General features: G+C 41.5%; 1 protein-coding gene across 2 annotated transcripts in view; it reads left to right on the forward strand.

The window, feature by feature from the left end:
- CERS6 (ceramide synthase 6) overlaps window positions 1-26,067 on the forward strand; it is a 277,844-nt gene that overhangs the window by 182,644 nt on the left and 69,133 nt on the right. For both annotated transcript variants that reach the window (XM_036995962.2, XM_036995963.2), the window contains exons 5-6: window positions 12,720-12,770; window positions 16,403-16,495. In XM_036995962.2, coding sequence (XP_036851857.1) covers window positions 12,720-12,770; window positions 16,403-16,495 — 144 coding nt within the window. The remainder of the gene's footprint in view (window positions 1-12,719; window positions 12,771-16,402; window positions 16,496-26,067) is intronic.

Raw genomic sequence — 26,067 nt, forward strand, 5'->3', positions numbered from 1 at the left:
CTTCCCTTCCCTCAGGTCCTTTCACCTGGTTGCCTTCATCTTCTCTTTCCCTCCCCCGGCTCCTGTATCCCTGATCCTGTTTTAAACATGGGGTTGATCTGCCCTTCTGCTCTGCATGATTGTCACTGGGTGGAGAGGAGAGTCCACATCTGAATCCACGGGAGGAGAGCGGCTTTGCAAACTTCCTCTGCCCCAGACCCTTGAGATTCACAGCCGCAGCTCTTGTGAGGTGTGTGTGGAGTCCCTCAGCTGAGCAGTCAGAAGTAGAATCACTGGCTGGAAGGTTTTAGGAGGTTTGGAGATGCCATTCACATTTCTCTTCTCTTTGTTTCTGTGATTAAACTCTCATACAGACCCTGGGACCTCAGGGCCCACCTCCAAGGACATCCTTCTATTTATGTATGCTTGGCGGATCTGCAAATTACTTTCTGAATTGATTACTGAATGTGCTGAAGGCACAGGCTTGACCAGATCTGGAAGACCAGCATCTTTTTTAAAGCCTAATCAATACAAAAGGCTGCTTGCTATCTTTATGTAATGACATGGGGTCAAGTCCAAATCACATTTGCACATCGAGAGAGCTTTCAAAGCTGAGGCAGATGCTGGGGGCCTCTAGGGAGGGGTCTGCTTTGCAAATTTTTAGTTCTCTATCTGCTGACCCAGGAAAGGTGGAAAGGGTCCTCTTGTCTGCGGGGAATATGCTGGAGTGCTTACTACTGACCAGAGGCATCGAGCCCAGACTAATGGCTTCATCCTCTTCATCCCAAACACAACTTGTTATCAGTTTCTGAACTCACAAAGCATGGAATATTTCTTTGCATTTTGAGTCATTTTACAATGTGTATTAAAACTGTAGCATGCCATTTTGAATGGATTTGATTTATATTAATCATTTAAATCATACAGTTGAATCTTTCTAAAAAGGATTCACAGTGTTTATATAGCAATATTAATATATGTGTTAACATCAGAAAATGGCACATAAAAGGAAAAATAAGCAAAGATGTGAAGGGACATCGCAGTTGCTATGGTCAGACTTTACACTTAGATCTCAGTTTCCCCAAACCAGGGTAAAATGATAACAGTGGGGTAATCGAATTTTCACTTGGTAAGCAGAAATATGCTAAGCAGTCACAGAACGGAAGTATTTTTGTTCCCAGTCACTTAGGGTAACCTTGTGGTAACCTTTCCAGGATAAATTCATTGGAAGCATTTTTCTCATGCTTACTTCTTGCAACAACTCAATGTAAACCAAAGGTATAAGGTTCCAGTATAACTCGGAGTGTATTTTAGGATCCTACTTTTCAGGGAAAGTAGTTCCAGGGTAGTTTAGGGATCTAGCTTTCTGGCATTTTAAAACATAATCCTAGGCTGTACGTATTTTGCACATAAACTATGCAGAGGCCAGCCTGTGTCTTAGACTAAATTGCTTGACTGTTAGTCATCTCAGCTGGGCTTTTTGAAAGTCATGTAGGAGTTTGGATAGAAATGGCAAAAGATGGAAGATTTCTCCTGGAAGATGCTGACGCTGCTCAAAGACCCACGTAGCTCACATCTTCGGTGAGGCAGGAAAATGTCTTCAATACTTGATGTGATCCGTGTTCCTTTGTTAAATCCAAACTGTTATTAACTCAAACTATTCATTCAGCTGCAGGTATCTACTGACTCTTGAAAAAATGAACATATACGTGTGTACATTTATATTTTTATATAATCACTTAATACTCACTTGGTCAACCAGATGTCCGTTCCTCTGGTCTTTTGCTTCAAATGCTGTTGTTGTTTTGGGCTTACAGTGACAGGAGAGGTATCCCTGATCTGAGGTGAACGTGTTGCCTTGACTATTTTTTAAATACTTAATTTTTTCAGGCAGTTTTGTGTTCATAGCAAAATCGAGGAGCTGTTACAAAGGTGTCCTGTACGTCTTGGCCCCCCCCCCCCACTTACATAACCTTTCTCATGATCAGATCTCCTACTCTTATTGTACATTTGTTACAGTTGATAAGCCAACATGTGTTGATACATTGTAATCACCCAAAGTCCATAGTTTACATTAGGGTTCACTCTTAATGTTATAAATTTTATGGGCCTGCGTAAAAAAGCCTTCTTGATTTTTGATAATTGATCTATCATGACAGGTGGCATGGATTGGAAACATAGATTGTGGGGGATTTTTAAACTATATATATATATATTTTTTTAATTTCTATTTTGGTATCATTACAATTACATGAAGGACATTATGTTTACTAGGCTCCCCCCTTCACCAAGTCCCCCCCACATCCCCGTTCACAGTCACTGTCCATCAACATAGTAAGATGCTGTAAAATCACTACTTGTCTTCTCTGTGTTGCACAGCCCTCTCCATGCCCCCCTACACTATACATGCTAATCGTAATGCCCCCCTTCTTTTTTTCCTGCCCTTATCCCTCCCTTCCCACCCATCCTCCCCAGTCCCTTTCCCTTTGGTAACTATTAGTCCATTCTTGGGTTCTGTGCTTCTGCTGCTGTTTTGTTCCTTCAGTTTTCTTTTGTTCTTATACTCCACATATGAGTGAAATCATTTGGTACTTGTCTTTCTCCGCCTGGCTTCTGTCACTGAGCATAATACCCTCTAGTTCCATCCATGTTGTTGCAAATGGTAGGATCTGTTTTTTTCTTATGGCTGCATAATATTCCATTGTGTATATGTACCACATCTTCTTTATCCATTCATCTACTGATGGACATTTAGGTTTCTTCCATATTTTGGCTATTGTAAATAGTGCCGCAATAAACATAGGGGTGCATCTTCTTTTTCAAACTGGAGTGCTGCATTCTTGGGGTAAATTCCTAGAAGTGGAATTCCTGGGTCAAATGGTATTTCTATTTTGAGCATTTTGAGGAACCTCCATACTGCTTTACACAATGGCTGAACTAATTTACATTCCCACCAGCAGTGTAGGAGGGTTCCCTTTTCTCCACAACCTCGCCAACATATGTTGTTGTTTGTCTTTTGGATGGTAGCCATCCTTACTGGTGTGAGGTGATATCTCATTGTGGTTTTAATTTGCATTTCTCTGATGACAAGTGATGTGGAGCATCTTTTCATGTGTCTGTTGGCCATCTGAATTTCTTCTTTAGAGAACTGTCTATTCAGCTCCTCTGCCCATTTTTTAATTGGATTATTTGCTTTTTGTTTGCTGAGGTGTGTGAGCTCTTTATATATTTTGGATGTCAACCCTTTCTCGGATCTGTCATTTACGAATATATTCTCCCATACTGTAGGATACCTTGTTGTTCTATTGATGGTGTCCTTTGCTGTACAGAAGCTTTTCAGCTTGATATACTCCCATTTGTTCATTTTTCCGTTTGTTTCCCTTGCCTGGGGAGATATGTTCAAGAAGAGGTCACTCATGTTTATGTCTAAGAGATTTTTGCCTATGTTTTTTTCTAAGAGTTTTATGGTTTCATGACTTATATTCAAGTCTTTGATCCATTTTGAATTTACTTTTGTGTATGGGGTTAGACAGTGATCCAGTTTCATTCTCTTACATGTAGCTGTCCAGTTTTGCCAGCACCATCTGTTGAAGAGACTGTCATTTCCCCATTGTATGTCCATGGCCCCTTTATCAAATATTAGTTGACCATATATGTTTGGGTTAATGTTTGGAGTCTCTATTCTGTTCCATTGGTCTGTGGCTTTGTTCTTGTGCCAGTACCAAATTGTCTTGATTACTGTGTCTTTGTAGTAGAACTTGAAGTTGGGGAGTGAGACCCCACCACCACCACTTTATTCTTCATTCTCAGGATTGCTTTAGTTATTCGGGGTCTTTGGTGTTTCCATATGAATTTTTGAACTATTTGTTCCAGTTCATTGAAGAATGCTATTGGTAGTTTGATAGGGATTGCATCGAATCTGTATATTGCTTTGGGCAGGATGGCCATTTTGATGATATTAATTCTTCCTAGCCAGGAGCATGGGATCAGTTTCCATTTGTTAGTGACCTCTTTAATTTCTCCTAAGAGTGTCTTATAGTTTTCAGGATATAGGTCTTTCACTTCCTTGGTTAGGTTTATTCCTAGGTATTTTATTCTTTTTGATGCTACTGGGAATGGAATTGTCTTCCTGGTTTCTCTTTCTATTAGTTTATTGTTAGTGTATAGGAAAGCCACAGATTTCTGTGTTAATTTTGTATCCTGAAACTTTGCTGAATTCCGATATTAGCTCTAGTAGTTTCAGAGTGGAGTCTTTAGGATTTTTTATGTACAATATCATGTCATCTGCAAATAGTGACAGTTTGACCTCTTCTTTACCAATCTGGATTCCTTGTATTTCTTTGTTTTGTCTAATTGCCATGGCTAGGACCTCCTAACAGTGGGGAGAGTGGGCATCCCTGTCTTGTTCCCGATCGCAGAGGAAAAGCTTTCAGCTTCTCGCTGTTCAGTATGATGTTGGCTGTGGGTTTATCATATATGGCCTTTATTGTGTTGAGGTACTTGCCCTCTATACCCATTTTGTTGAGAGTTTTTATCATAAATGGATGTTGAATTTTATCGAATGCTTTTTCAGCATCTATGGAGATGATCATGTGGTTTTGTCTTTCTTTTTGTTGATGTGGTGGATGATGTTGATGGATTTTCGAATGTTGTACCATCCTTGCATCCCTGGGATGAATCCCACTTGGTCATGGTGTATGATCCTTTTGATGTATTTTTGAATTCGATTTGCTAATATTTTGTTGAGTATTTTTGCATCTACATTCATCAGGGATATTGGTCTGTAGTTTTCTTTTTTGGTGGGGTCTTTGCCTAGTTTTGGTATTAGGGTAATGTTGGCTTCATAGAATGAGTTTGGGAGTATTCCCTCCTCTTCTATTTTTTGGAAAACTTTAAGGAGAATGGGTATTATGTCTTCTCTGTATGTCTGATAAAATTCCGAGGTTAATCCTTCTGGCCCGGGGGTTTTGTTCTTTGGTAGTTTTTTGATTACCGCTTCAATTTCGTTGCTGGTAATTGGTCTGTTTAGATTTTCTGTTTCTTTCTGGGTCAGTCTTGGAAGGTTGTATTTTTCTACGAAGTTGTCCATTTCTCCTAGGTTTCCCAGCTTGTTAGCATATAGGTTTTCATAGTACTCACTAATAATTCTTTGTATTTCTGTGGGGTCTGTCGTGATTTTTCCTTTCTTGTTTCTGATACTGTTGATTTGTGTTGACTCTCTTTTCCTCTTAATAAGTCTGGCTAGAGGCTTATCTATTTTGTTTATTTTCTCAAAGAACCAGCTCTTGGTTTCATTGATTTTTGCTACTGTTTTATTCTTCTCAATTTTGTTTGTTTCTTCTCTGATCTTTATTATGTCCCTCCTTCTGCTGACTTTAGGCCTCATTTGTTCTTCTTTTTCCAGTTTTGATAATTGTGATGTTAGACTATTCATTTGGGATTGTTCTTCCTTCTTTAAATATGCCTGAATTGCTATATACTTTCCTCTTAAGACTGCTTTTGCTGTATCCCACAGTAGTTGGGGCTTTGTGTTGTTGTTGTCGTTTGTTTCCATATATTACTGGATCTCCATTTTGATTTGGTCGTTGATCCATTGATTATTTAGGAGTGTGTTGTTGAGCCTCCATGTGTTTGTGAGCCTTTTTGCTTTCTTTGTACCGTTTATTTCTAGTTTTATTCCTTTGTGGTCTGAAAAGTTGGTTGGTAGGATTTCAATCTTTTGGAATTTACTGAGGCTCTTTTTGTGGCCTAGTATGTGGTCTATTCTGGAGAATGTTCCATGTGCACTTGAGAAGAATGTGTATCCTGTTGCTTTTGGGTGTAGAGTTCTGTAGATGTCTATTAGGTCCATCTGTTCTAGTGTATTGTTCAGTGCCTCTGTGTCCTTACTTATTTTCTGTCTGGTGGATCTGTCCTTTGGAGTGAGTGGTGTATTGAAGTCTCCCAGAATGAATGCATTGCATTCTATTTCCTCCTTTAATTCTGTTAGTATTTGTTTCACATATGTTGGTGCTCCTGTATTGATGCATATATATTTATAATGGTTATGTCCTCTTGTTGGACTGAGCCCTTTATCATTATGTAATGTCCTTCTTTATCTTTTGTTACTTTCTTTATTTTGAAGTCTGTTTTGTCTGATACTAGTATTGCAACACCTGCTTTTTTCTCTCTGTTGTTTGCATAAAATAACTTTTTCCATCCCTTGACTTTAAGTCTGTGCATGTCTTTGGGTTTGAGGTGAGTCTCTTGTAAGCAGCATAGAGATGGGTCTTGCTTTTTTATCCATTCTACCACTCTGTGTCTTTTGATTGGTGCATTCAGTTCATTTACATTTAGGGTGATTATTGAAAGGTATGTACTTATTGCCATTGCAGGCTTTGAGTTTGTGGTTACCAAAGGTTCAGGGTTAGCTTCTTTACTATCTTACTGTCTAACTTAACTCGCTTTTTGATCTAGTATAAACACGGTCTGATGATTCTTTATTTCTCTCCCTTCTTATTCCTCCTCCTCCCTTCTTCATATGTTGGGTGTTTTGTTCTGTGCTCTTTTTAGGAGTGCTCCCATCTAGAGCAGTCCCTGTAGGATGCCCTGTAGAGGTGCTTTGTGGGAGGCAAATTCCCTCAACTTTTGCTTGTCTGGGAATTGTTTAATCCCTCCTTCATATTTAAATGATATTCATGCTGGATACAGTAGTCTTGGTTTGAGGCCCTTCTGTTTCATTGCATTAAGTATATCATGCCATTCTCTTCTGGCCTGTAGAGTTTCTATTGAGAAGTCTAATGATTGCCTGATTGGTTTTCCTTTGTAGGTAACCTTTTTTTTCTCTCTGGCTGCCTTTAATACTTTGTCCTTGTCTTTGATCTTTGCCATTTTAATTATTATGTGTCTTGGTGTTGCCCTCCTTGGATCCCTTGTCATGGGAGTTCTGTGTACCTCTGTGGTCTGAGAGGCCATTTCCTCCCCTAGTTTGGGGAAGTTTTCAGCAATTATTTCTTCAAAGACGCTTTCTATCCCTTTTTCTCTCTCTTGTTCTTCTGGTACCCCTATAATGTGGATATTGTTCCGTTTCGATTGGTCACTCAGTTCTCTTAAAATTCTTTCATTCCTGGAGATCCTTTTATCTCTCTCTGCATCAGCTTCTCTGCGTTCCTGTTCTCTGTTTTCTAGTCCATTAATGGTCTCTTGCATCTCGTCCATTCTGTTTTGAAGTCCTTCCAGAGCTTGTTTTATTTCTGTATTCTCCCTCCTTAGTTCTTGCATATTTCTCTGCAAGTCCATCAGCATGGTTATGACCTTTGTTTTGAATTCTTTTTCAGGAAGACTGGTTAAATCTATCTCCCCAGGTTCCTTCTCAGGGGAAGATGTAGAAGATGTTGAAGCTGTCTGGGTTAGTCTTGTCTGAATCAAATTTTTTTGCCTTTTCATGTTGATAGAGGCAGTGTACTATTGACTTGTCTGTCAGCTGGGAGAGTCAAGACTCTTTCCACTTGGCTCCTGGCCTTTCTTTACTGGGACAACTGTGACCCCTAGTGGCTTGTGTTGGGTAATTGTGGGTAGACTGGGTCTTTGTGTCTTTCTGGGCTGTTATGGAGGAAGCTCCCTGGATGTGGGCGTGGCCAGCCTCAGGCTGCTGCTGTGCTATGGTGGGGCCCCAGAGGGGTAATGGACGGGGGCTTTTTGGCTGTTTACCTCCGTGAGGGGTCTCAGAGCTGTTGCCCAGGGGGTTAGTGCGCCCGGAGTTCCCTGGAATTTCCAGCTGCTGGACTATGACCCGGGATGCTTCCGTCCAGCTGTGGAGTCCCTGTCCCTTTAAGACTTTCAAAAAGCACTCGCTTTTCTTTGTCACAGGGGTGCTGGCTTCGGGACCTGCCCAAAGATCTTGCTGCCCTGTTTCCCTAGTTTCCAGCACCCAATGCATGCTCTGTGTCTGTGCTCTGGTCTGGAGGGCTGGGGCTGGGTGCTTAGCAGTCCTGGGCTCCCTCTCCCTCCCCACTCTGACTCCTCTCCTCCTGCTGGGAGCTCGGGTGAGGGGCGCTCGGGTCCTGCCAGGCCGCAGCTTGTATCTTACCCCCTTCGCGAGGCGCTGGGTTCTCGCAGGTGTGGATGTGGTCTGGCTGTTGTCCTGTGTCTTCTGGTCTCTCTTTTAGGATTAGTTGTATTTGTTGTATTTTCAAAAATATATATGTTTTTCGGAGGAGATTCCCACTGTCCTACTCATGCCGCCATCTTGGCTCCACCCCCTCCTTTAAACTATATTTTTAAGAAATATGTCAAATGGAACTTTAAACAAATAAAAAATACAACCAAAGCTATCTTATTCTAGTTGGCAAAGTGAAATGATCAGACCTGATCTATTTGCTTGTTAGTTCTGTTCACAATGAAAGCTCTACAGAACAACTGAAAAAAAAGGAACCTGATAAAAGAGCAGATTTACTGACACCTAAAATGGCTTTGTTGCTTTTCTCTTTTATAAAAATCACAAAATAACTAGCACTCAAGTCTCATGCACATGGTCAAAATGCAGATGAGGACTACAGGATGACAGCAGCGTAGCTGACCTAGACCACCCTGGTGCTGGGGCTGGGTTTGCTCCGGGGAGGGGCAGCCGCAGGAGCCTTGCGTGGGGCACCGTGTGATTGGTGGGGTGCTTCTGCTGAGCTGTGTCTCAGCTGATGTGTCTGGGGGCAGATGTGCATGTTCTGATGAAAAATCCCATTACATGCTGCTGTTTAGATTGAGAATGCTGGAAGTCATGTCTCATCCACCGTGTCACACTCTGTCTTAGACTTCACATTGTTTTATATGTCTTCTTAAGTCAAAATTAGTTGATGTGTATTTAATAGCTATCAGCACCACTTACGAAGAGTGGTCTTAAGATGCTGTGTTAGCTCAGGCTGCCCTAACAAAATACAAAGACTAGGTAGCTTAAATAACAGCTACCTATCTCTCACACCTCTAGAGGCTGGAAGTCCCAGACCACGGGCCCGCAGGGTTTGTTTCCAGTTTGAGCTCTCTTCTAGCCTTCCTGTCTGCCTGCCGGTCACCCCGCTGCGTTCCCAACATGGCCTTCCTTGCGAGCCTTTGAGGAAAGAGAGAGAGAGATTGCTCTTCTTTCCTCTTCCTTTTAGCTTGGGGCCCCACCATTATGACCCCATTTAACCTTTATTACCTCCAAAAGGCCTAAATAGTCACATTGGGTATTAATGGCTTCAATCTATGAACTGAGGTAGGGGGGGACACAATTCAGTCCATAAAAGATATCAAAACAACCAAAAAAACAGGTAATACAATTTCTGTTCACCAAGAAAAACAAGCAGGATGTAAACCTGAGGGATCTTGTTGGTGGCTGATAACCATGAGCTCTTTAATAATCGGAGGCACTTACCCATCTAGACATGCGGCTCCTTTTGTAGATTAAACAGGATTCGGAGGTCCTTTCTAACCCTCAAAGTCAATTTTTAAATGTAACTCCTTTTGTATAACCAACTCCAAATGCCCACTGTTGGTGGGAAATAATAATGTAAATCTTATGTTATTGGAACGACAGATTTGAGAATCCTTGGGTTAGATTTTCTAACCTTGGTAACATTGACTGATATTGTAAAGCCATGTGAAAAAGGTGTGTCTGTTTCTGGAAAGTGTGCTTTGAACTGGGGTTTGCTATCCTCGGTACAGAACTTTTTTTCTAGGAAGATGCCTGGCCCATCCCTCTAAATGAGATTTTCAGCATTTCTTTTTTTTATCCCCGGTATTCTTTTTGACACCTTAATGTTTCAGCTTTTTATGTTCTTACATTATGCTTATATATTATTATCCCTTAATTGGTGTGCTGGAATATATAGATCTTGACATCAAATAAATGTGGAACTAATTCAGAAAAAGATACCTAGAAAAACAGAAAATGGAAAAATTGATAAAATTGATTAAAAAAAGATAATCTCCTGGTATCAATTCAAATTAAAGAAGTTATACCTAATGTGTTACATGACAAGCAGCTAATCCAGAGTCACCCACCAGTGTTGAGCTATATAAAAAATTAGGAGAGTCATCTTCTCATGGACTTAAATTTTCTAATCTGTAAATTGAGAAAAATCATATTTATTCAACCTGTTTGACAGGGTTTGGGGGTATGTATAACATGCAATCTTAGAAAAGTGCAGTGTGCATAAACAGGGTGGTATTGATATCTGGTGTCAAAGTGGGAGGTATGTGTGAACCTGCATCGTATGTGAAAAAGCTTATTGTTAAAAAGTTTGGCAAATAAGCTTGCAGGCTGAGCTTCGGAACTCCATCAATTTCACCATGTCTAGACCCTTGGGTCCTGCTTCAGGGGTGAGGGCCCACTGAGAGCAGAGATTCATCCAGTATTGCTGCAGGTCAGTCAGGTCCCGTCGTATAAGAAGAGGCAGGTCTTGGTGATGCACATGGAATGCACACAGGGAAAAGCCTGCATGTTAGAAGAAAATCAGGGAGCCAAGAAACCCACCGAGGAGGGAAAGCTGTACATGACGGATTTTTCTGGGTCACTGGGAGTCACACAGGCGCTCTCTGGCCTGTGGCTGGAAGGGATGGCCGCAGCGGAAGGGATTCCCACCGCCTCTTTGAAGACAAGCACACACATGCCCTGTGGGCTTGGATCTGATAAATTCAGAAAAATACTATGATGCTTGTTTTAGGCCTGGCATTTAGGTCTGTGTTCCTTTTCATTAGCATTCAGTAAATGAATACTGAACTGTCAGTTCTGTGTAGATGCCGGGGGATAAACAAATGCAGATGACACAACTTTCCCTCCCGGACCTTCAGCTAATTTTGGAGATAATAAACAACTTTATCAGAGAGAAAGGTAGTAACTAACATTTGTTCTGTACTTTAAAATAGTGTCTGGTGTGTTGTGCCCACATTTAAAAATTTTGCATATGTGTGTGCTGAAAAACAAATCAATTCATGTCTATATTACACAGAAAAAGGCCAAAGATGGGATGTGCATGAAAATGTTAATAGTGATCAGAATTCAATTTTTTTTATCATTTGCTGTATTTTCTCTGTCTTCTTCAAGGGACATGTGTTGTTTATGTAACTAGAAGATGACAACATATCAAACTTTGAAGCCTCTGAAGTATTTTCATACATGCTTTCTCACTTGAGCCTCGCGACCACCCTGTGAGGCCAGTTGGTGACGCACATCGGTGTTTGGAGGGGAGACGTGGAGGAGACAGGCAGGCCCCCGGGACATTCCATGCAGTGAGACTGCGTGATATGTACAGTGCTGAACAGGTAGCGAAAGGCTAAGCCAGGCAAAAAGAAGGTGGGTCAGTAGTGCTTGAATGAAAGGAGAATATAAAGATCCCTGGACATTTTCAGGTTTAGGGCATAGAGTGACTTTTTACTGTAGTTCAGGCTTCCTCAACAGAGGCCTGCCTCAGTTTCCATCAGACTCAGAGGCAGGGTGCACAGTGGCGACATTTGGGTTTAGGACCAGACGGTCAGTTTGATTTCCAGCTCTGGCACTGCCTGGCTACTTAACCTGAGCAGTTATTTATAGACATAAAAAACTGGGAAAGTGAGTTCATAGCTATGATCCTTTAAAAGTGTATGAGATAGTCTAAAGGTAAACAACTTTTTAATTGGGTCAGTGAGTAACAGATCATGGAGAAAAAAACCCTTGAGGAAAAGGTGTGTGCACATGGGGAGAACTCAAATGTTAGCTAACACCACACCCTCACTCTCTTTGGCTCAGGCCTGATGAGGATGATAATGGGGTGCCAGGGTGTCCGTATGACTCTCAGGGGGACAACTACAGTGTCTTGTTGGCAGAGGCCGGCAGTTTGTGATCTTACGAGGTCTGCGACAAGATGAGAAAGATAGGTCAATACAAACATATCTAACATGAATCTTTCAATGACAATATTCTTCTTTTTTGAGATATACAAACACATACATGGAAGGGATCAATGATAGAGTGACTGTTTCTTAATAAGATCTCGAATGCAGAAGAATTACAGAGTTAATACAAATACAGGAGAATGCTTGTGTTGCTATGACTCGATTGTCCAGCAGTCTGTTTCAATATATACCAGACCCTCCCTGCTTATTGCAAATGTTTGGAATCTGCGTGGATACTTAGATGTCCTCTCTGATTTTACAGTGTTTTAAGGCAAATGATTGCCATCAAATTCAGAAAGATAGTTTTGTCTTTAGAAGAACTTGACCATAAACCAGGGGATGGAGTGTGCTGTGAGGGTTGATTCCCTCAGGGCTGAAATTAGTCTGAGCGGTCCTGCTGAAATAAGATGTTTACCTGGCCAAAACTTGAAGCAATTGATTAATAATGTTGCTTTGGAAACATTGGGCTGGAGGAGTGTCAAGGTGGTTTGCACCAACGGTCGGCATTGTTTACTGATGATAGTGAGACTGATGATTTGCATCTGGCCGAGGCGAGACCCCTGAAGAGCTCTGCTGTTGAGGCTGATTACAGCAAAATATAAAAAACAGCAGCCAGGACTCCATCCTAGAGGTAGCCTGAAATACTGCCAGTTGAGTCTAGAAGATCACCCAGAGAGAATGAATGGAATACGAATGGCCTTCCCATCCTATTTCTGATGGTTTTAAGTCTTTTCGTTCTCACACAGGTGGATTGTTGAAATCCCAAAATATTGGGAGACAAGAACCTGTCATGAGCATCTCTCAGCCTGCTTCATTTCCAACGCGTGTAAAATGTGTTTCTTTGTTATTTTTTTCAGACACCCTGGCTGTGGAACACAAGGAACTGCTGGTACAACTACCCCTACCAGGTAAGGACGCATGGCTGTCCAGCTTTTCACACACGAGGAGGATCTTCCTTATGTCAGTGGCATGGTTTCAGGCAGGTCCTCGCAGGCCCCTGGTCCCTGCCTGTCCCCTCCCACCCCTGCTGCTTGATGCCGGATGCAGCCTAGGGTGACAGGTGCCTTTGCTGGAGAGTAGGATGCAGCCAGTCCCAGAGGTGGTGAGCCCTGTTCCTAACAGCCAGCCAGCTGGTCATTATGGTGGAAAGCCTGAGGGCCTGGCGGCAGCGCAGGCCGACAGGTGAAGCCCCAGGGTGGGGCTGGCGCAGGCGTGCTGCGTGCCTTCTCTTTGTGGCTGAGGAAGCAGTGTTTAAAGCGTAATTTTCTTGAGCACAGAAGAATGGGCTTGTCCCATTACTCACAGACGACAGAAAGCCTGAAAAATTAGATTTAAGTCAGACCCCAGAAAGGGAGCAATTTAGTCCCTCTCCGCTGACACACCACTGGCCTTCCATGAATTCAGTAATAGGAGCATTTGTTGTGGTCCCCAGACCAGTTACTATTTAAATATCAAAACTGGGTCTTTTCTAGTGATTTCTTGCTGAAAATTGTTCAAATTTCTACCTCGATAGGGATATGTTATATAGGGGAATCAAATGCAACGAGGTATTTTAGTGATAAAGTGAAGAGACATACATCTGATCAGCACCGTGGACCGCTGAGTCTGACTTGGGTTCTGTTGGGTTGTCTGTTTAGAGGCCTTTGGGCTGTTCGGTGCACATGAGGTTAATGGGAAGCGGCCAGCTCCGCATATTCCCTGTGTTGCTGCAGGAGGCAGGCACTGCACTGGAAATTCCTTGGGCAAGTTCAAGGCTAGGGACTCATTGAAATGGAATTCCAGTTTGCGTTTCAGTCTCCCACAGTGCGGAGGAATGTAAACAAGCGTGGTTAGAGAGAGCTGGTCGCGCCAGGGCTGTCCGCTAGAGGCCAAGACACCCTGGTGACCACTCACTTACTACACACAGTTGTGATTCTCCGGCCCGGCTGCTGTGTCACTTTCTTAAATACCTGGGTATTGTCATTCACAGTTCTGTTGGTGTCCTGTAACGGTATACTGCATGGAAAAACCCACATATATCTAGGATTCTGTTTGTAAAAGTACATCAAAGCCTTCTAGAAACCTTAACTCAAAGGCTGGAGTGGCAGCTGCTCAAGTGCACTGCAGTGATGAGGTAAATTGTGTCACATGAGCAATATTGAGACAAATGCCACCTGAAATGTGATACTCTTCTGGGTGACTGTGACGTCATTTGGAATAGCATTCATGTTTATGGCTGGAGTGAAGGAACTGCTGATTTCTGAGAAAGCTAGTTGCTAGGGCAATGGCCCAAAACGTGCTTGCAGACTATTTCAGAGACAACTACACAAAACATGGACACTTATGGGAGATGCAGTTATGGTTGAAAACAGGAAACACTAGTGTAGGAGGAAAGATACTGTGTGTGGGGATTCAGATCAAGACGGTCTTTTCCTAACAAGATACATTGCTTGCTAATGAGTAATTTGGCATATAGCTCCCCAAATCTAGCACCAACTCATGATCTCTTGTGAAAAAGGCAGTCCCCTTTGACAAAATTCATATTCTAATAAACAACAATTAGCTGCTTTCTTTTTGTGAGTAACAAAAATAAAACAGCATATAATGATTATGCCTGTAATTATAGCACTTTGTGGGTAACTCTATCCACATAAATAGATTATACTTCATTGTCAGTCTCAAGCCTTAAGAGCACTTTTAAAGATAGGGCCTGCTCACGAAACATATTTACAGAATGTATTTAGCATATATGTGAGATAAACAACTGAACAAGTTTTTAGATGAAAGAGTAATGATCTAGGGAAATTTATTAAAGACACACTGTTCCTTGTATATGAGTATTTTTATTACAGTGTTTTTTATATATGTATGTATATTCTAAGTTTAAAATGCTGTAAGTTTGCCTTCCATTGGGCCTTGGACAGCTTGTGATAAAAAGCACAAGGTGGAACTGAGAAGCCCTAGTGTGGCCATTACAGGGCCTCCGCGGCTGCGAGACCTGGGGTCAGCTCTCATCCTGAATGAACTGGCAGCAATTTCCTGCAGACTGCACAATCTCAAAAACGATAGTACCAACTTGGTGGGATTTGTGTGAGAGCCTGAGAAGCTACCGTGTTGGGTGAGCATGTGCAGTTATGACAGCAGGACGCGCCCTTCCGACCTCCACAGCCCCCTGACGTGCTCTCCCTTGTCCTCCTAGCCCGCGGTCGCGTTTTCCCGGGGGGTGAAGTGGGCAGTAAGAACCTCATTAAAACTGAAATTCACCCTTGGCTCCAAGGATACTGATGCAAGTGCCATGTTTTTTAGACTTCATGGCTGCCGCACGTCTGCCCGGAATACCCATCCCTCCTCGCTAATGCCTTCAAATGTTAAAAGGACAATTCAGTGGGAAATAATTCTCTCCAAGGTGGTACTGGGCTTGAGAAACACAGTGATGCTCACTGGTGCTCAGAGCCTAGGATTGCTGGTGCAGGAGTATCCTGTGCCCTCCTGTATTTGTTGCCAAAGCTCACTGAGGCGGGCATCTGCTTTCCTTGAGGCCCAGGGGTGGAGGTGACAGAGGTGGTTGTTGGGTGAGTGCCGGCTGCCTGTCAAAGCCTTATGTGAAACGCTGCTGCGGGTTGTAGAGCGTGTACGTTTCGCTGGAGTCCCCGAGATGCTGTGACCTTGTGTGTAGCCCTGTGATGGGTACATGTGGTGAGTTCCAAAGGTCTTTCATTCATTCTGGTAATGCAAGACATTTCATTACAACTCAATGAAATTACGACTCATTGACAATGGTTTTTTAAAGCTCTGTTTTTTTATGGATTTATATGCAAAGTAACTATTCTGATTTCTGCTGCCTTTCTGAAGCCCTGTCCATTCCTGTCCCTCTGAGGCATGGAGAAAGAGTGTGTCCATTTTATAATAAGTAAACTAGGGCCTAAGTTAGATACCTACTAAGGTATGGCACTGGGGCTTGGTCTCTGACTTCCTGGCTGGGTGCTTATAGCCTGGTATCTCTTGGTGGCTTCCTTGTCCCTCTGATATTTAAATAAGTATTTTTGAATCATCCTTTTTGATATTTACAATGAATGGACCATTTCCTAATAAGAAGAAATCTCTGATTGAATGTGGAACTGAAGCTATGCCTCGGTGACCCACGGCGTACCACACTCCCTGTTGCCTGCCTCCCTTGTCCCTGTACTGGAAAATCTCTCAGCAGCTGTCCGTGGTCACATTTCTGCTGAATGTGTTAGAATTTTTTTTCCAGGTTGCCTAAGGAATCTTGCAGATGCTCATGTCAAAGAACCATAAATGCCATTGTTAAAATGGAGAGTGAATTGGGTACCAAATGCTGATACTGACTGACAGTTTTTTGGTTGGAGATGAAAGAAAACCAAGGCTATCAAGCTGGAGATCAGAGCATCCTTCAAAGTCCTCCTATCTGCAAGGAGAATGGGGCCAGGATTTGTGGGGGTAGAAGACCATAGCACGTTTCAGCACTGAGCTTGAGGTGTTTGGGGGACAGATTGGGTTTCCTATTTACTATTCATGTTTTCTTTTTTTCTTTGACCCTCAGCCACTCACACCTGACCTTCATTACTATTACATGGTGGAGCTGTCATTATATTGGTCTTTAATGTTTTCCCAATTCACCGATATCAAAAGAAAGGTAAGAGGGGTTCTGTTGTGAAGTGCTTGCAGACGTGTGTCTTTAACGGTTCTTGGCCGGTGGGCGCCGGCTCTCACGGGCGCTCACCTCTGGCTTCCAGCAGGGCGGGCTTAGTCCTACTTGCTGCGTTATTACAGAAACTTCTCCAGTTTTATTTGTGCGGTTTTGTATTTTATTCTCATTGTCTCCTCCCTAGTCTTCTTTTCTCCATGAGACAATGTACTAATGAATCCTGACAGCAGTAATTTTCTCTCAGCCTGACTCATAAGTCTCTCTGTTCTCCAAGTTAAATAAAGTAGAAAAATTGTATGTATAGCTCCTGAGAGTAAAATCTCAGTGTACCATCCCTACAGAATGGATTTTTCCCCAATTAAAGAATTATCCAACATCAAAATATGTCATGAAACTACAACATTCTTCAATGAACTCTGATGTGCTTCCCCCTTCCCCTCCCCTGGATAGCTTTTGCTGAGGGTGCACTTGATCTCCTAAGTGTTAAACCCACTCATTCTAGCAGCTTTTGGCCAAAAGAGGCACTTTTGGCTATTCACTACTTCTTTTCTTCCATGATGCCATTTTCTCCAGATTTCCATATTTGGATCATTCCTCTAGTCACCTTTGCTGGCCTCCCTCCCAGGGCCCCATGCTGTACATAGTTCTGTGCACCGGGGTCTGGTCCTGGATTACAGGACGCCCCTCCCCGGATGAGTGAGCTCATAACCCTAGCACTTCCGACTGGACTTTATGTCCCAGTAGTTCCTAACGATTCCTTCTGGGCCCATACATCCACAAATCTAGACATAATAATAGGATTATGTTCTTTTTATTTGTTTTATCATATAATTCTCGTAATTCCAAGATTCAGTTTGGTCATTTGTTGTTTATCTTCACTTTATGAAGGAGGATACTGAACTTTCTACACGAAGTGTTCCCGACTGAGACCTGGTCTTCCCCTAGCCTTGTCCTTCTTCTAGCGGTCCTTGTAATCACTGCCGTGTACGCTAGAAGTCTCCCTTTGCACTCCCCTCTGCCACTCCTACACCCCCTCCCTTAATATGGTTGACACATTTAATTTGAGTCCTTTATACTTTTGCTTAATTTATTGTAATAGCCTCAGAAATGGTCCTCTTTTCTAGTCATTCTTTCTACCTGCCACCTACGAGTTAGGGTTCTAAAACCTAAGAGACAAAGCCAGACTGTGGTGATATTCAGGGTCACTCAAACCCACACCTCTCTAGTCTTACTGCCCATCCCCTTGTTTCCCCTTCTGACACACCAGCATGTCTTGCCTACAAATACCTTCTCACCATTGTTCAAACACATTTTTTTCCCCATGCATCTGTGGGTTTTTTTTCAAGACTTTGCCTGTAGCTAAAATATACTCCATTTCCACCTCCTCTCAGACCCAGTCTAGCCCAAGAGTAACCTTTCCTTTGAAGATGTATTCAATTCCCCCAAGGTTTTGTTTTTTTTTTTAACCACTGCTCCTTTGTTCAGTTTACAAATGCTCAATACTTAAACATACTGCATTTTTAAAAAGTTCTGTGACCTGCCTCTTTCCCTTCCCTAGCCTTGGAGGGTGAAGAGCAGGGCCTGCTCGTTTATCTTTGGGCCTCCCGTGACTATCAGTGCCCCGCCTGTGGAAGGGATCAGGAGATCCAGGGTGCGGGGACAAACGGACTCATCAGAATATTTTCTGACTTACTAATGGCAACTTACAAGCTTTTACAAATAGGACTGTGCTTTATGATAGTGCCCAACGCTGTAAGATACCATTGCTTGGTTAGATCAGTAATCTGCTGAACTGCAAAGTGGTATCCAAGAAGCCGTGAAAAAGCATTTAGGAGTCTGTGGTCCTAATACCTGCGCCCCTTTCTGCAGTTACACTCCTTTCATTAGCCTACAGCAGTGATTGAGTTGACTGAAAAGAAGCTATCTTTCCTGACCTGTATGTCTGCACAGGCTTTATCTGGTATATGTTGCCTAATTCTCAGAAGAAAGGGTGGTACCGTGAGGGTCAACCAGGCCTTAGGCATTAGCAGGTAATCACTGACGCCCATCACTTGTGGTTCTCTTACTCATTGCACCAAACGCTCTGTGTCGGTTTCTGGAAATGTTTGAAGATCCTTCGGTGCCAGTTAGACCTCGTTCGCCTCACACGAGGGGCCTTCTCCATTCATGTGCTCATACTTTGGGCTGATTAACTCCTGGGTGCCAGGCACTGTACTAGACCCATTGTACATTTTACTTATTTAGTTTTTAATCTCTAACTGTGGTAAACATGCAAAACATAAAACTTACCATCTTAACCATTTGTAAGTATCCAGTTCAGTAGTGTTACGCACATTCACATTGTTGAGCGACCAGTTTCCAGAACTCTCCATCTTGCAGAACTAATATTCTGTACCCATTAAACAATTCTCCATTCCCCCATCCCTCCCGGCCCCAGAAACCACTGTTCTGCTTTCCTCTCTGAATCACTCTAGGCACCTCATAGAAATGGAATCATGATGTATTTGTCCTCCTATAATTTGGCTCATTTCACTTAGCTTAACTCATTTCATCCATGCTATAACATCTGTCAGAGCTTTCTTCCCTTTTAAGGCTAAATAAGATGCATTCTCTTTTCTTTGGAGGAGCATTCTTTCCAGGCTGTCACAGAAGAAGTTGCATAACAAAGAAGGCAGTGTCCCATTTTGTACTTGGGAAAGTTGATGCGCAGGGAGTTTATGGAAGTTTTTCAAAATTGTGGAAAAGGTGTGCAGTGTGGGAATGAAGTAAAGCCCAAGTTTATCAAGCAAAGTCCTGTGATTCATTCTCAGCTGAGACACATACGTAACTCTGACGTTGTCTTGCCCTGTCATGCTCCTGACATTAGAGGCAGTAAGCCTTTTGCAGCTCTGCCCTTTTATTGGTTCTTCTTCTGCTTAGTGGGAATCAGGGGTGCTACTAGAGTCGAAGAGACTGATAAAAGCCAGACGACCTTGGCCCGTGGGAGCCTAGTCCTAGGAGACCTTGGTACATCAAGACCCACCAAGTGCCCTCTGCTTGCCTGAGCTTTCTCATCCTGCTATTTAATGTGTCTTTTCAGTGAGCTAGGAGGACTCAGTCTTCATTTATTTAAGTCAAAGGACCATTATCTTAAGTTATCCTAAGTGGATTTTTTTGGAGGGTTGAAGTATATCATTTATATGGTTTTAATACATCTTAGATCCTTGTAGGATATGTCTCTAAAAAGGGTTATTTTACAGTAAATTCATGACGTTGATCTCAGGCCTGAACATACTGTCAATGTTTAAAAATCAATTGTACATTTTATCTTAACACCAGCAGCTCAGTTGTGATACCTGGCACCCCTCCCCCTTCAGGTGGTCATGCACTTTTGTGAGATCCTAGTGTACCTGGCCAATTCTCCTCTTGCACAAACTGGGAATTTGGCCACTCCCGGAGCTGTGTGTCACTCAGCACAGGCTGTAGTGAGGAAGGCCTTATCTCCCGTTACCGTCTCTCCTGAGTGAGTGGTGGCCCTTGCTTCCCTCCACCACCTCTGGCTGACTGTAACCGCAGGTTCCTGATGTCCCCTTCTCATTGCTCTGTTGTTCTTTGGATCGGTGCTCAGCCATCAGTGAGGATTTATGGAATGTTCTGGCTGTCAGGTACACTCCCCATCTTCCATATTGTAACTATTCACTAAACCCTCTAAAAGCAGCCTGCTTCCTAGTTGTAGAACAGAGGTGTTTGAAGGCACCCCTGACAACATGACATCAGAGTTTGCAAAGCAAATCTCAAGGCTATTCAAAGGGTCATCAACAGAAAGGTTATAAAAATGTTTGTTTAGTTCTCCTGTTAAATGGCAGTGAGCTTGAAGAGCCATTTAAAAATAGGGGCCAGGATTTATAAATATTGGATTCAAATGCCTACCTCAGACTGTTAGAATCAGTACCTGAAGTGAGCTCAGAAATCATTTAATGGGTCCATGAGTCTTCCTAAAATGGCTTTTATATTCACAAACTCTTCCCCTCTAGAAATATCCTGGTATTGCCATTATTTTGTTAATTGCTCTGTTTCCAAATAGAATCTGGAGCTTAAAAATGAGAGGAGAATCTTTCATACCCACAGTGCCAGAGCACACCGCCTCTCTTTTGATCATTTTGTAAAAATAAATCATTTAGGTATCTGATTAAAACAGCAGGTATTTTCTTGATATTCAACATTATTTGAAACATCTTTTATTTCCCAAGGCTTAATTTTTGTTAAAATTCTGTCCCTTTAGCACCTGTTCACAATGAGTATTTCTCTTGCACATCTAATTTTCCAAGAAAAGGTAATAAATATTATTGTGCTGGAGCTCAGAGCAACTGGCTTGGGTCAAAGCTCTATGTCCCACTTAACTAAGCTGCTGTTTGGCTTGACGTCTGAGCCCTTGGCCATAGAGCTCTGCTCGTGTTCGGAGTCTTTTACAGGAAATCATTCATGGTTAAGTTCCAGGGCCCAGTTGGTGAAATCAGCTTGTTGCTCTTTTGGTCTTTAACCTGAAAGGAAAACTACGTCTTGTAAAAGATTGCTAACAGAGAGAGGTATGATTATTAAGTTTAGCAAGAAACTTACAGATGGGCCTGCATTTGCTCTCTAGGAACTTTTGGAAAGAATAGCTAACCCCCACTGTGTGTGTTGTGTGTGTGCTGTAGCTGCCTTTTGGGGGCCTGCTATGCTCCATCTCTTTCCTGCTTCCATTAGTTTTAAGATAAAAGAAAATACATGCCTTAGTCTTCTTATAAGGGTGCAGTATGGCATAGGATTAAATGAAACAATGTGCGTGGGTATTTCCCCCAAAATGGAGAAGGAACTCTGTTAACTTGTACACCCTTAAGACTGTTATGTGGCATATATTTTAAACATCTCAGAAGTGACCCTTCTGGGCTTAAAAACTGTACAAATTAGTGTGCTCGAGCCAAGCATAATTTAAACTGAGCCCAGACAGTGTACTTAACAGCCTCCAAGCACCAGGAATGTGGCAAAACTTTTAGTGATGGAGATTTCTACCCAAAGTTCAATGAGAAAAAAAGCTAAGCTATACGTATATAATTAAGAAAAACTTTTACCTCGTTTGAAAGCACAGGACATTTGGAGAGTATGCTTTTGATGGAGAGAAGAAAGGAAAGCACGAAGGCGGACTCCAGGGAGTAGGAAAACATGTTCCGTGCACTGGCCAGCCGCACTGGAGGAACTGGTGGCACTGTCTTACTGTTTTCTATTGTACAAGTAAAATGTTACTGTGTCCTTTTTTTCCACAGTAATAAAATCAATTAAAGATTAACTAAATAATTCATAGTAGGTGAGCTTATGAGTTCATGATCTTGAAATGGTGCCATATTTGTTCATACGAGAAAGATTGGGTAAACACTGCTTACACAGTGGTTCTTTATTTCATTTATCTATGTTCCCAGAAGCTGTAAAGTATTGTACATCTCACAGTAGAGAAAGTAATATAGCATCCAGACAGACAGCTCTTGTTTTAAAGGCTGAGGAAGAAATGCCTTGATTTTCAAATTATCTTGAATGTGTGTAGTTACAATTTGTCATGAAAATTCTGATGGAGAGACCTGCCAAAACTCTTTTTTTATAGTTTATCCGAATTTTGAGAACATCACTTAATGGGTTACTTAAGAATAGCTATGAAAATTAAATCTCTTGTACATTCTTTATCTGAAGAAAGGTGGCCATGAGACTATGCAGTTGCCACATCTAAGATAAGATAAATAATTTTCCTTTAATATATTCTTTGATTTGGCTGTAAGGCAGGGGTCATCAAACTTTAAAAAGCCAGGTGGTAAATATTTCAAACTTGTGGGTCATACAGTGTCTGTTGCAAGTACTCAACTCTGCCACTGTAAGAGGAACGCTGCCATAGGCAATAATTAAACAAATAGACTTGGCAGTGTTTCAATAAAACTTTATTTACAAAAACAAATGGAGAGCCAGATTTGTCCCGGGAGCCATAGTGTGCCTTTTTCTGCCTTGAAGTAGAGCATCCTGGATGTACACACTTGGTGATGACGAGGATATTAGATTTGAGAATGGTTAGTAGAGATACTTGAATCACATCAATATATATTTTTAAAACATTTTAATAGTAACAGTTTTAACCACTAGTAAATTTTAACCAATTAATTTCTTGTCACTTACTGTTTTTAGAATGATGTGTGTGACTGTTATCTCCCTCAAGGACCTAAATCTGTATACATTTAGTCTGAAGAGGGAAATATCTAGTCTGTTGGGGAAAAAAAAATGTTGAAATAAATTTGACTAAATATAGTGTGAATAAGGTTTTATTCATGGATTGAATTTTAGAGAAGGTATAATTGAATCATTCCCGCTACTCTACTTTATAACTGAGCAAACGCTTCCCAAATAAATCACACCTTTTCATCCCTTTCCAAATTTTCCGGTAAATGTTTACCCTGGAGGGCATGAGTCCTCGAGTGCAGACATGAGAGTGAAAGTGAATTCTAGTCACAGTTTTTGAATAGTCTCATTAATTGAAATACCTTTCTTTAAATGGCACTTTTAACTAATTCTCTTTATAGTGAGCCAAAATTTAAGGCCAGTTAGAAAATATAATAGCCAAGTAAACTGCAGGCCATTGCAGATACCCAAAGGTCAACATCGACATACATTTTGTGAACTTTTCACATCATGTCCTGGTAAGAAAAAGATACCATTTTCTTCAAATTGCCTAATATAGGGCAAATCAGAATCAATTGAATTCTGTAAATTACCCTGAATATACTTTCATTTGAGTCATTATCTCAAGACCTCGATAATTTTTTACTTGTTTCTCTGCTTTCTAAGAGGTTTTGTATACATATATTCTTGCTGTTAATCGGGACTTTAACTATAGCCAAAGGTTGAGAATCTATTAAATTTTCATATTTCCCTCAGTGGAAAAAGTATTAAACTATGATTATTCTTGGTACATGTAGGTTTTGTCTGAAATCCTCCTTATCTCCATCTGTGTATATGTCCTGGGGTGGAGATGGGGCCTGAGTGGCCAGCCTGCCCCGCACATCCCTGCACATTGCCAAGTTACACACCTGAAGTCCTGCGCTCCCATAGCCATGCTCCCCAAGAAAATCCCCAGCGAACAGCTGTGAAGGCAGTTTGTCATTCATCTCTAGGAAAAGGCACACGCTACTCTGTCAAAAGTCATGCAAATTTATCTGAAGCTTGAAGGTTCAGATAAGAAAACTTAAAAAGAAAAAAAAGAATAAAGATAGATTTTTATTATTGCCACACTTGCCGTAAAATGAAATCAGCATTACATTACGGTGCTGCCCTTTTGTTTTCTTAGATAATTTGAAAATCTGTTATGTGGGTAACCTGGTGCTAATTGTCTGATTTGTATTCATCAGAGTTAGACTGTAAGTTTATTATATTAATTTTATTAAATTAAATTCAGGTCTCTTCTTTGCCTTGCACTTTGGAAGTATTTCGTGTTCTTCACCATCCATGCACATCTAAACCAGCCGTCACTTCAAGTCTTGGTCTTCTTTCTTTTGTGGGAAGGCTCAACAATGTTTTTCTTCATTTGTTGCAAAGGTTATGTCCCAAAGAAGCTGCATAAAATGATTACTTTATCCAGAAAATGGGAATGTAAAGAACAAGTTGCTTATTCTTTGTGGTGTTTCTTTTTTTTTTTAGTGAGAAATGAGTCAATTCTGCCTTCATAAACATGTGTGTTAAGATGAATTTCTGGGGCATCCCAAAGATAGAGTATTTTTTCAAAGACTCTCTGCATTATCATTACAAGGAGAGTTCCATTGCATAGGACATCAGACTTACATCTTAATGAGAGGCTCATCTCTTTGGTGTTTCTGGGCTAATATTTTATTGTGCATAAAATTCCCCTGGATAATTGAACTGAGGATGCCGATTATCATTCTAACAATTGAGGACGGGGCCCAGGTAGCTGGAATTTTACTTACACCCAGGAGTTTCTGATGTGGAAGCTGCACAGAACAGACTAAGAGACTATTTTGAGTTCTCTAAATGCCATTTGGAATTGTAATTAGGTAAAAAGCAGCATTATTTTACCAGCTCCTGGCATTAAAATGGATGGCTCTTCCTTGAAGTCTTTCATTCAAGACACATTGTAATTGCATTTGAATCAAGACCACATCTAATTGTGTTTTTCTCTGTGTCTGATAATTATGTAGGAGAAGCCACTGGAGTAAGGGTGGGGTTAGGGTGAATATTAGGCAGGAGACAGAGAAGAAGCCTTTGATGGTGGCTGTGAATGTGTCCAGAATCCAGAATAGCTGGGCGGCAGGAGGTTGGCGACACCAGTGAAGCCGGTGGCCAGGCCAGCTGGTTATGAGTAAGGGCTTTAGGATCAGTCTTCAGACTGAAGGCCGACGAGAAATCACCATCTCTCTCCCTAACTGCTGCTACCCAAAACGCAGGGAAACATTCTCACCCTAAAATGCTCAGGTTCCTGCAGCCGTGCTTGTGTCTGCATACACAGCAGTCCCTTCCAACCGAAACAAACATGAGGATGGGAGCTTCCCACCCTGCATCAATAATGCCCAAATCGACAGTTTATTTAAAAACTGTTGTTTTGACCAGGTTCAGTGTCCACCTTAAAGACATGTGTCAGGGTGAGGAGATGTGAGGGACATATAAAATAATGATGGCGTGGCTTTTATTAAAGGTGTTTCTTTCACTGTGTGTAATGTTTCTAAAGCAGAAATGTAAAAGGCAAAATTCATTATTCATGCCTTTGCGTATGCATACAGATATGACTGTATAATGAAAATTGGTCTTCTGCCGTGGGCTTAAGTCTGAGTCCCTCAGTAATAAGTGTTTTCCAGGACCAGGGGGTTTATATGCAGAAATCATCTCCACAAAGTAAACTTGCCTGGCAAAATAAGCTGATTGTTTTTAGGGGAGTTTTGCTATCTTGCCAACTGCTTTGTGTTGTTTATTGACATTTATATCAGATAAATTAGGATAAATTGTATCAGATACAAAGTAGGAAACTTAATTATAAAATGGTACTAATCATCTGTAAGTGTTTTATTCAATTTATATTTATTCACTTTGAAACTAAATAGAGAAAACTCGTTTTCTCTTTCAGTGAATGGAGAGCAGTCATTCAGGGATGAACAAAAGGAAATGTGGGAAGTATTGTTCTAGTTAGATACTCAGCTGGTTAGGCTTTAAAAACTGGGTATTAAGCATGGGAGAATGTAAACTCCCTTCTCTGTGGAATTGAGTGCTGTATGTTTTCATTTAATTGTACTTGGGAAACAGTTTACAATATCAGTTGATAGATAGTTTCATGTTGATTGATCCACTGTTTTGAAGTAGTTATTGTCTGATAGAATACTGTACTCCAGTTAACTGAACCTGGTAAATTTCTGGTAACAGCCTGGACTAGACTAGATTTCATCTTCCAATGAGAAACTATCAGAGGCAATTTTATTTATTTATTTTTGTTATTAAGGTATCACTGACATACACTCTTATGAAGGTTTCACATGAAAAACATTGTGGTTCCTACATTCACCCAT

Source organism: Manis javanica, chromosome 7, assembly GCF_040802235.1.
Source record: "Manis javanica isolate MJ-LG chromosome 7, MJ_LKY, whole genome shotgun sequence".
Classification (NCBI taxonomy): Eukaryota; Metazoa; Chordata; class Mammalia; order Pholidota; family Manidae; genus Manis; species Manis javanica.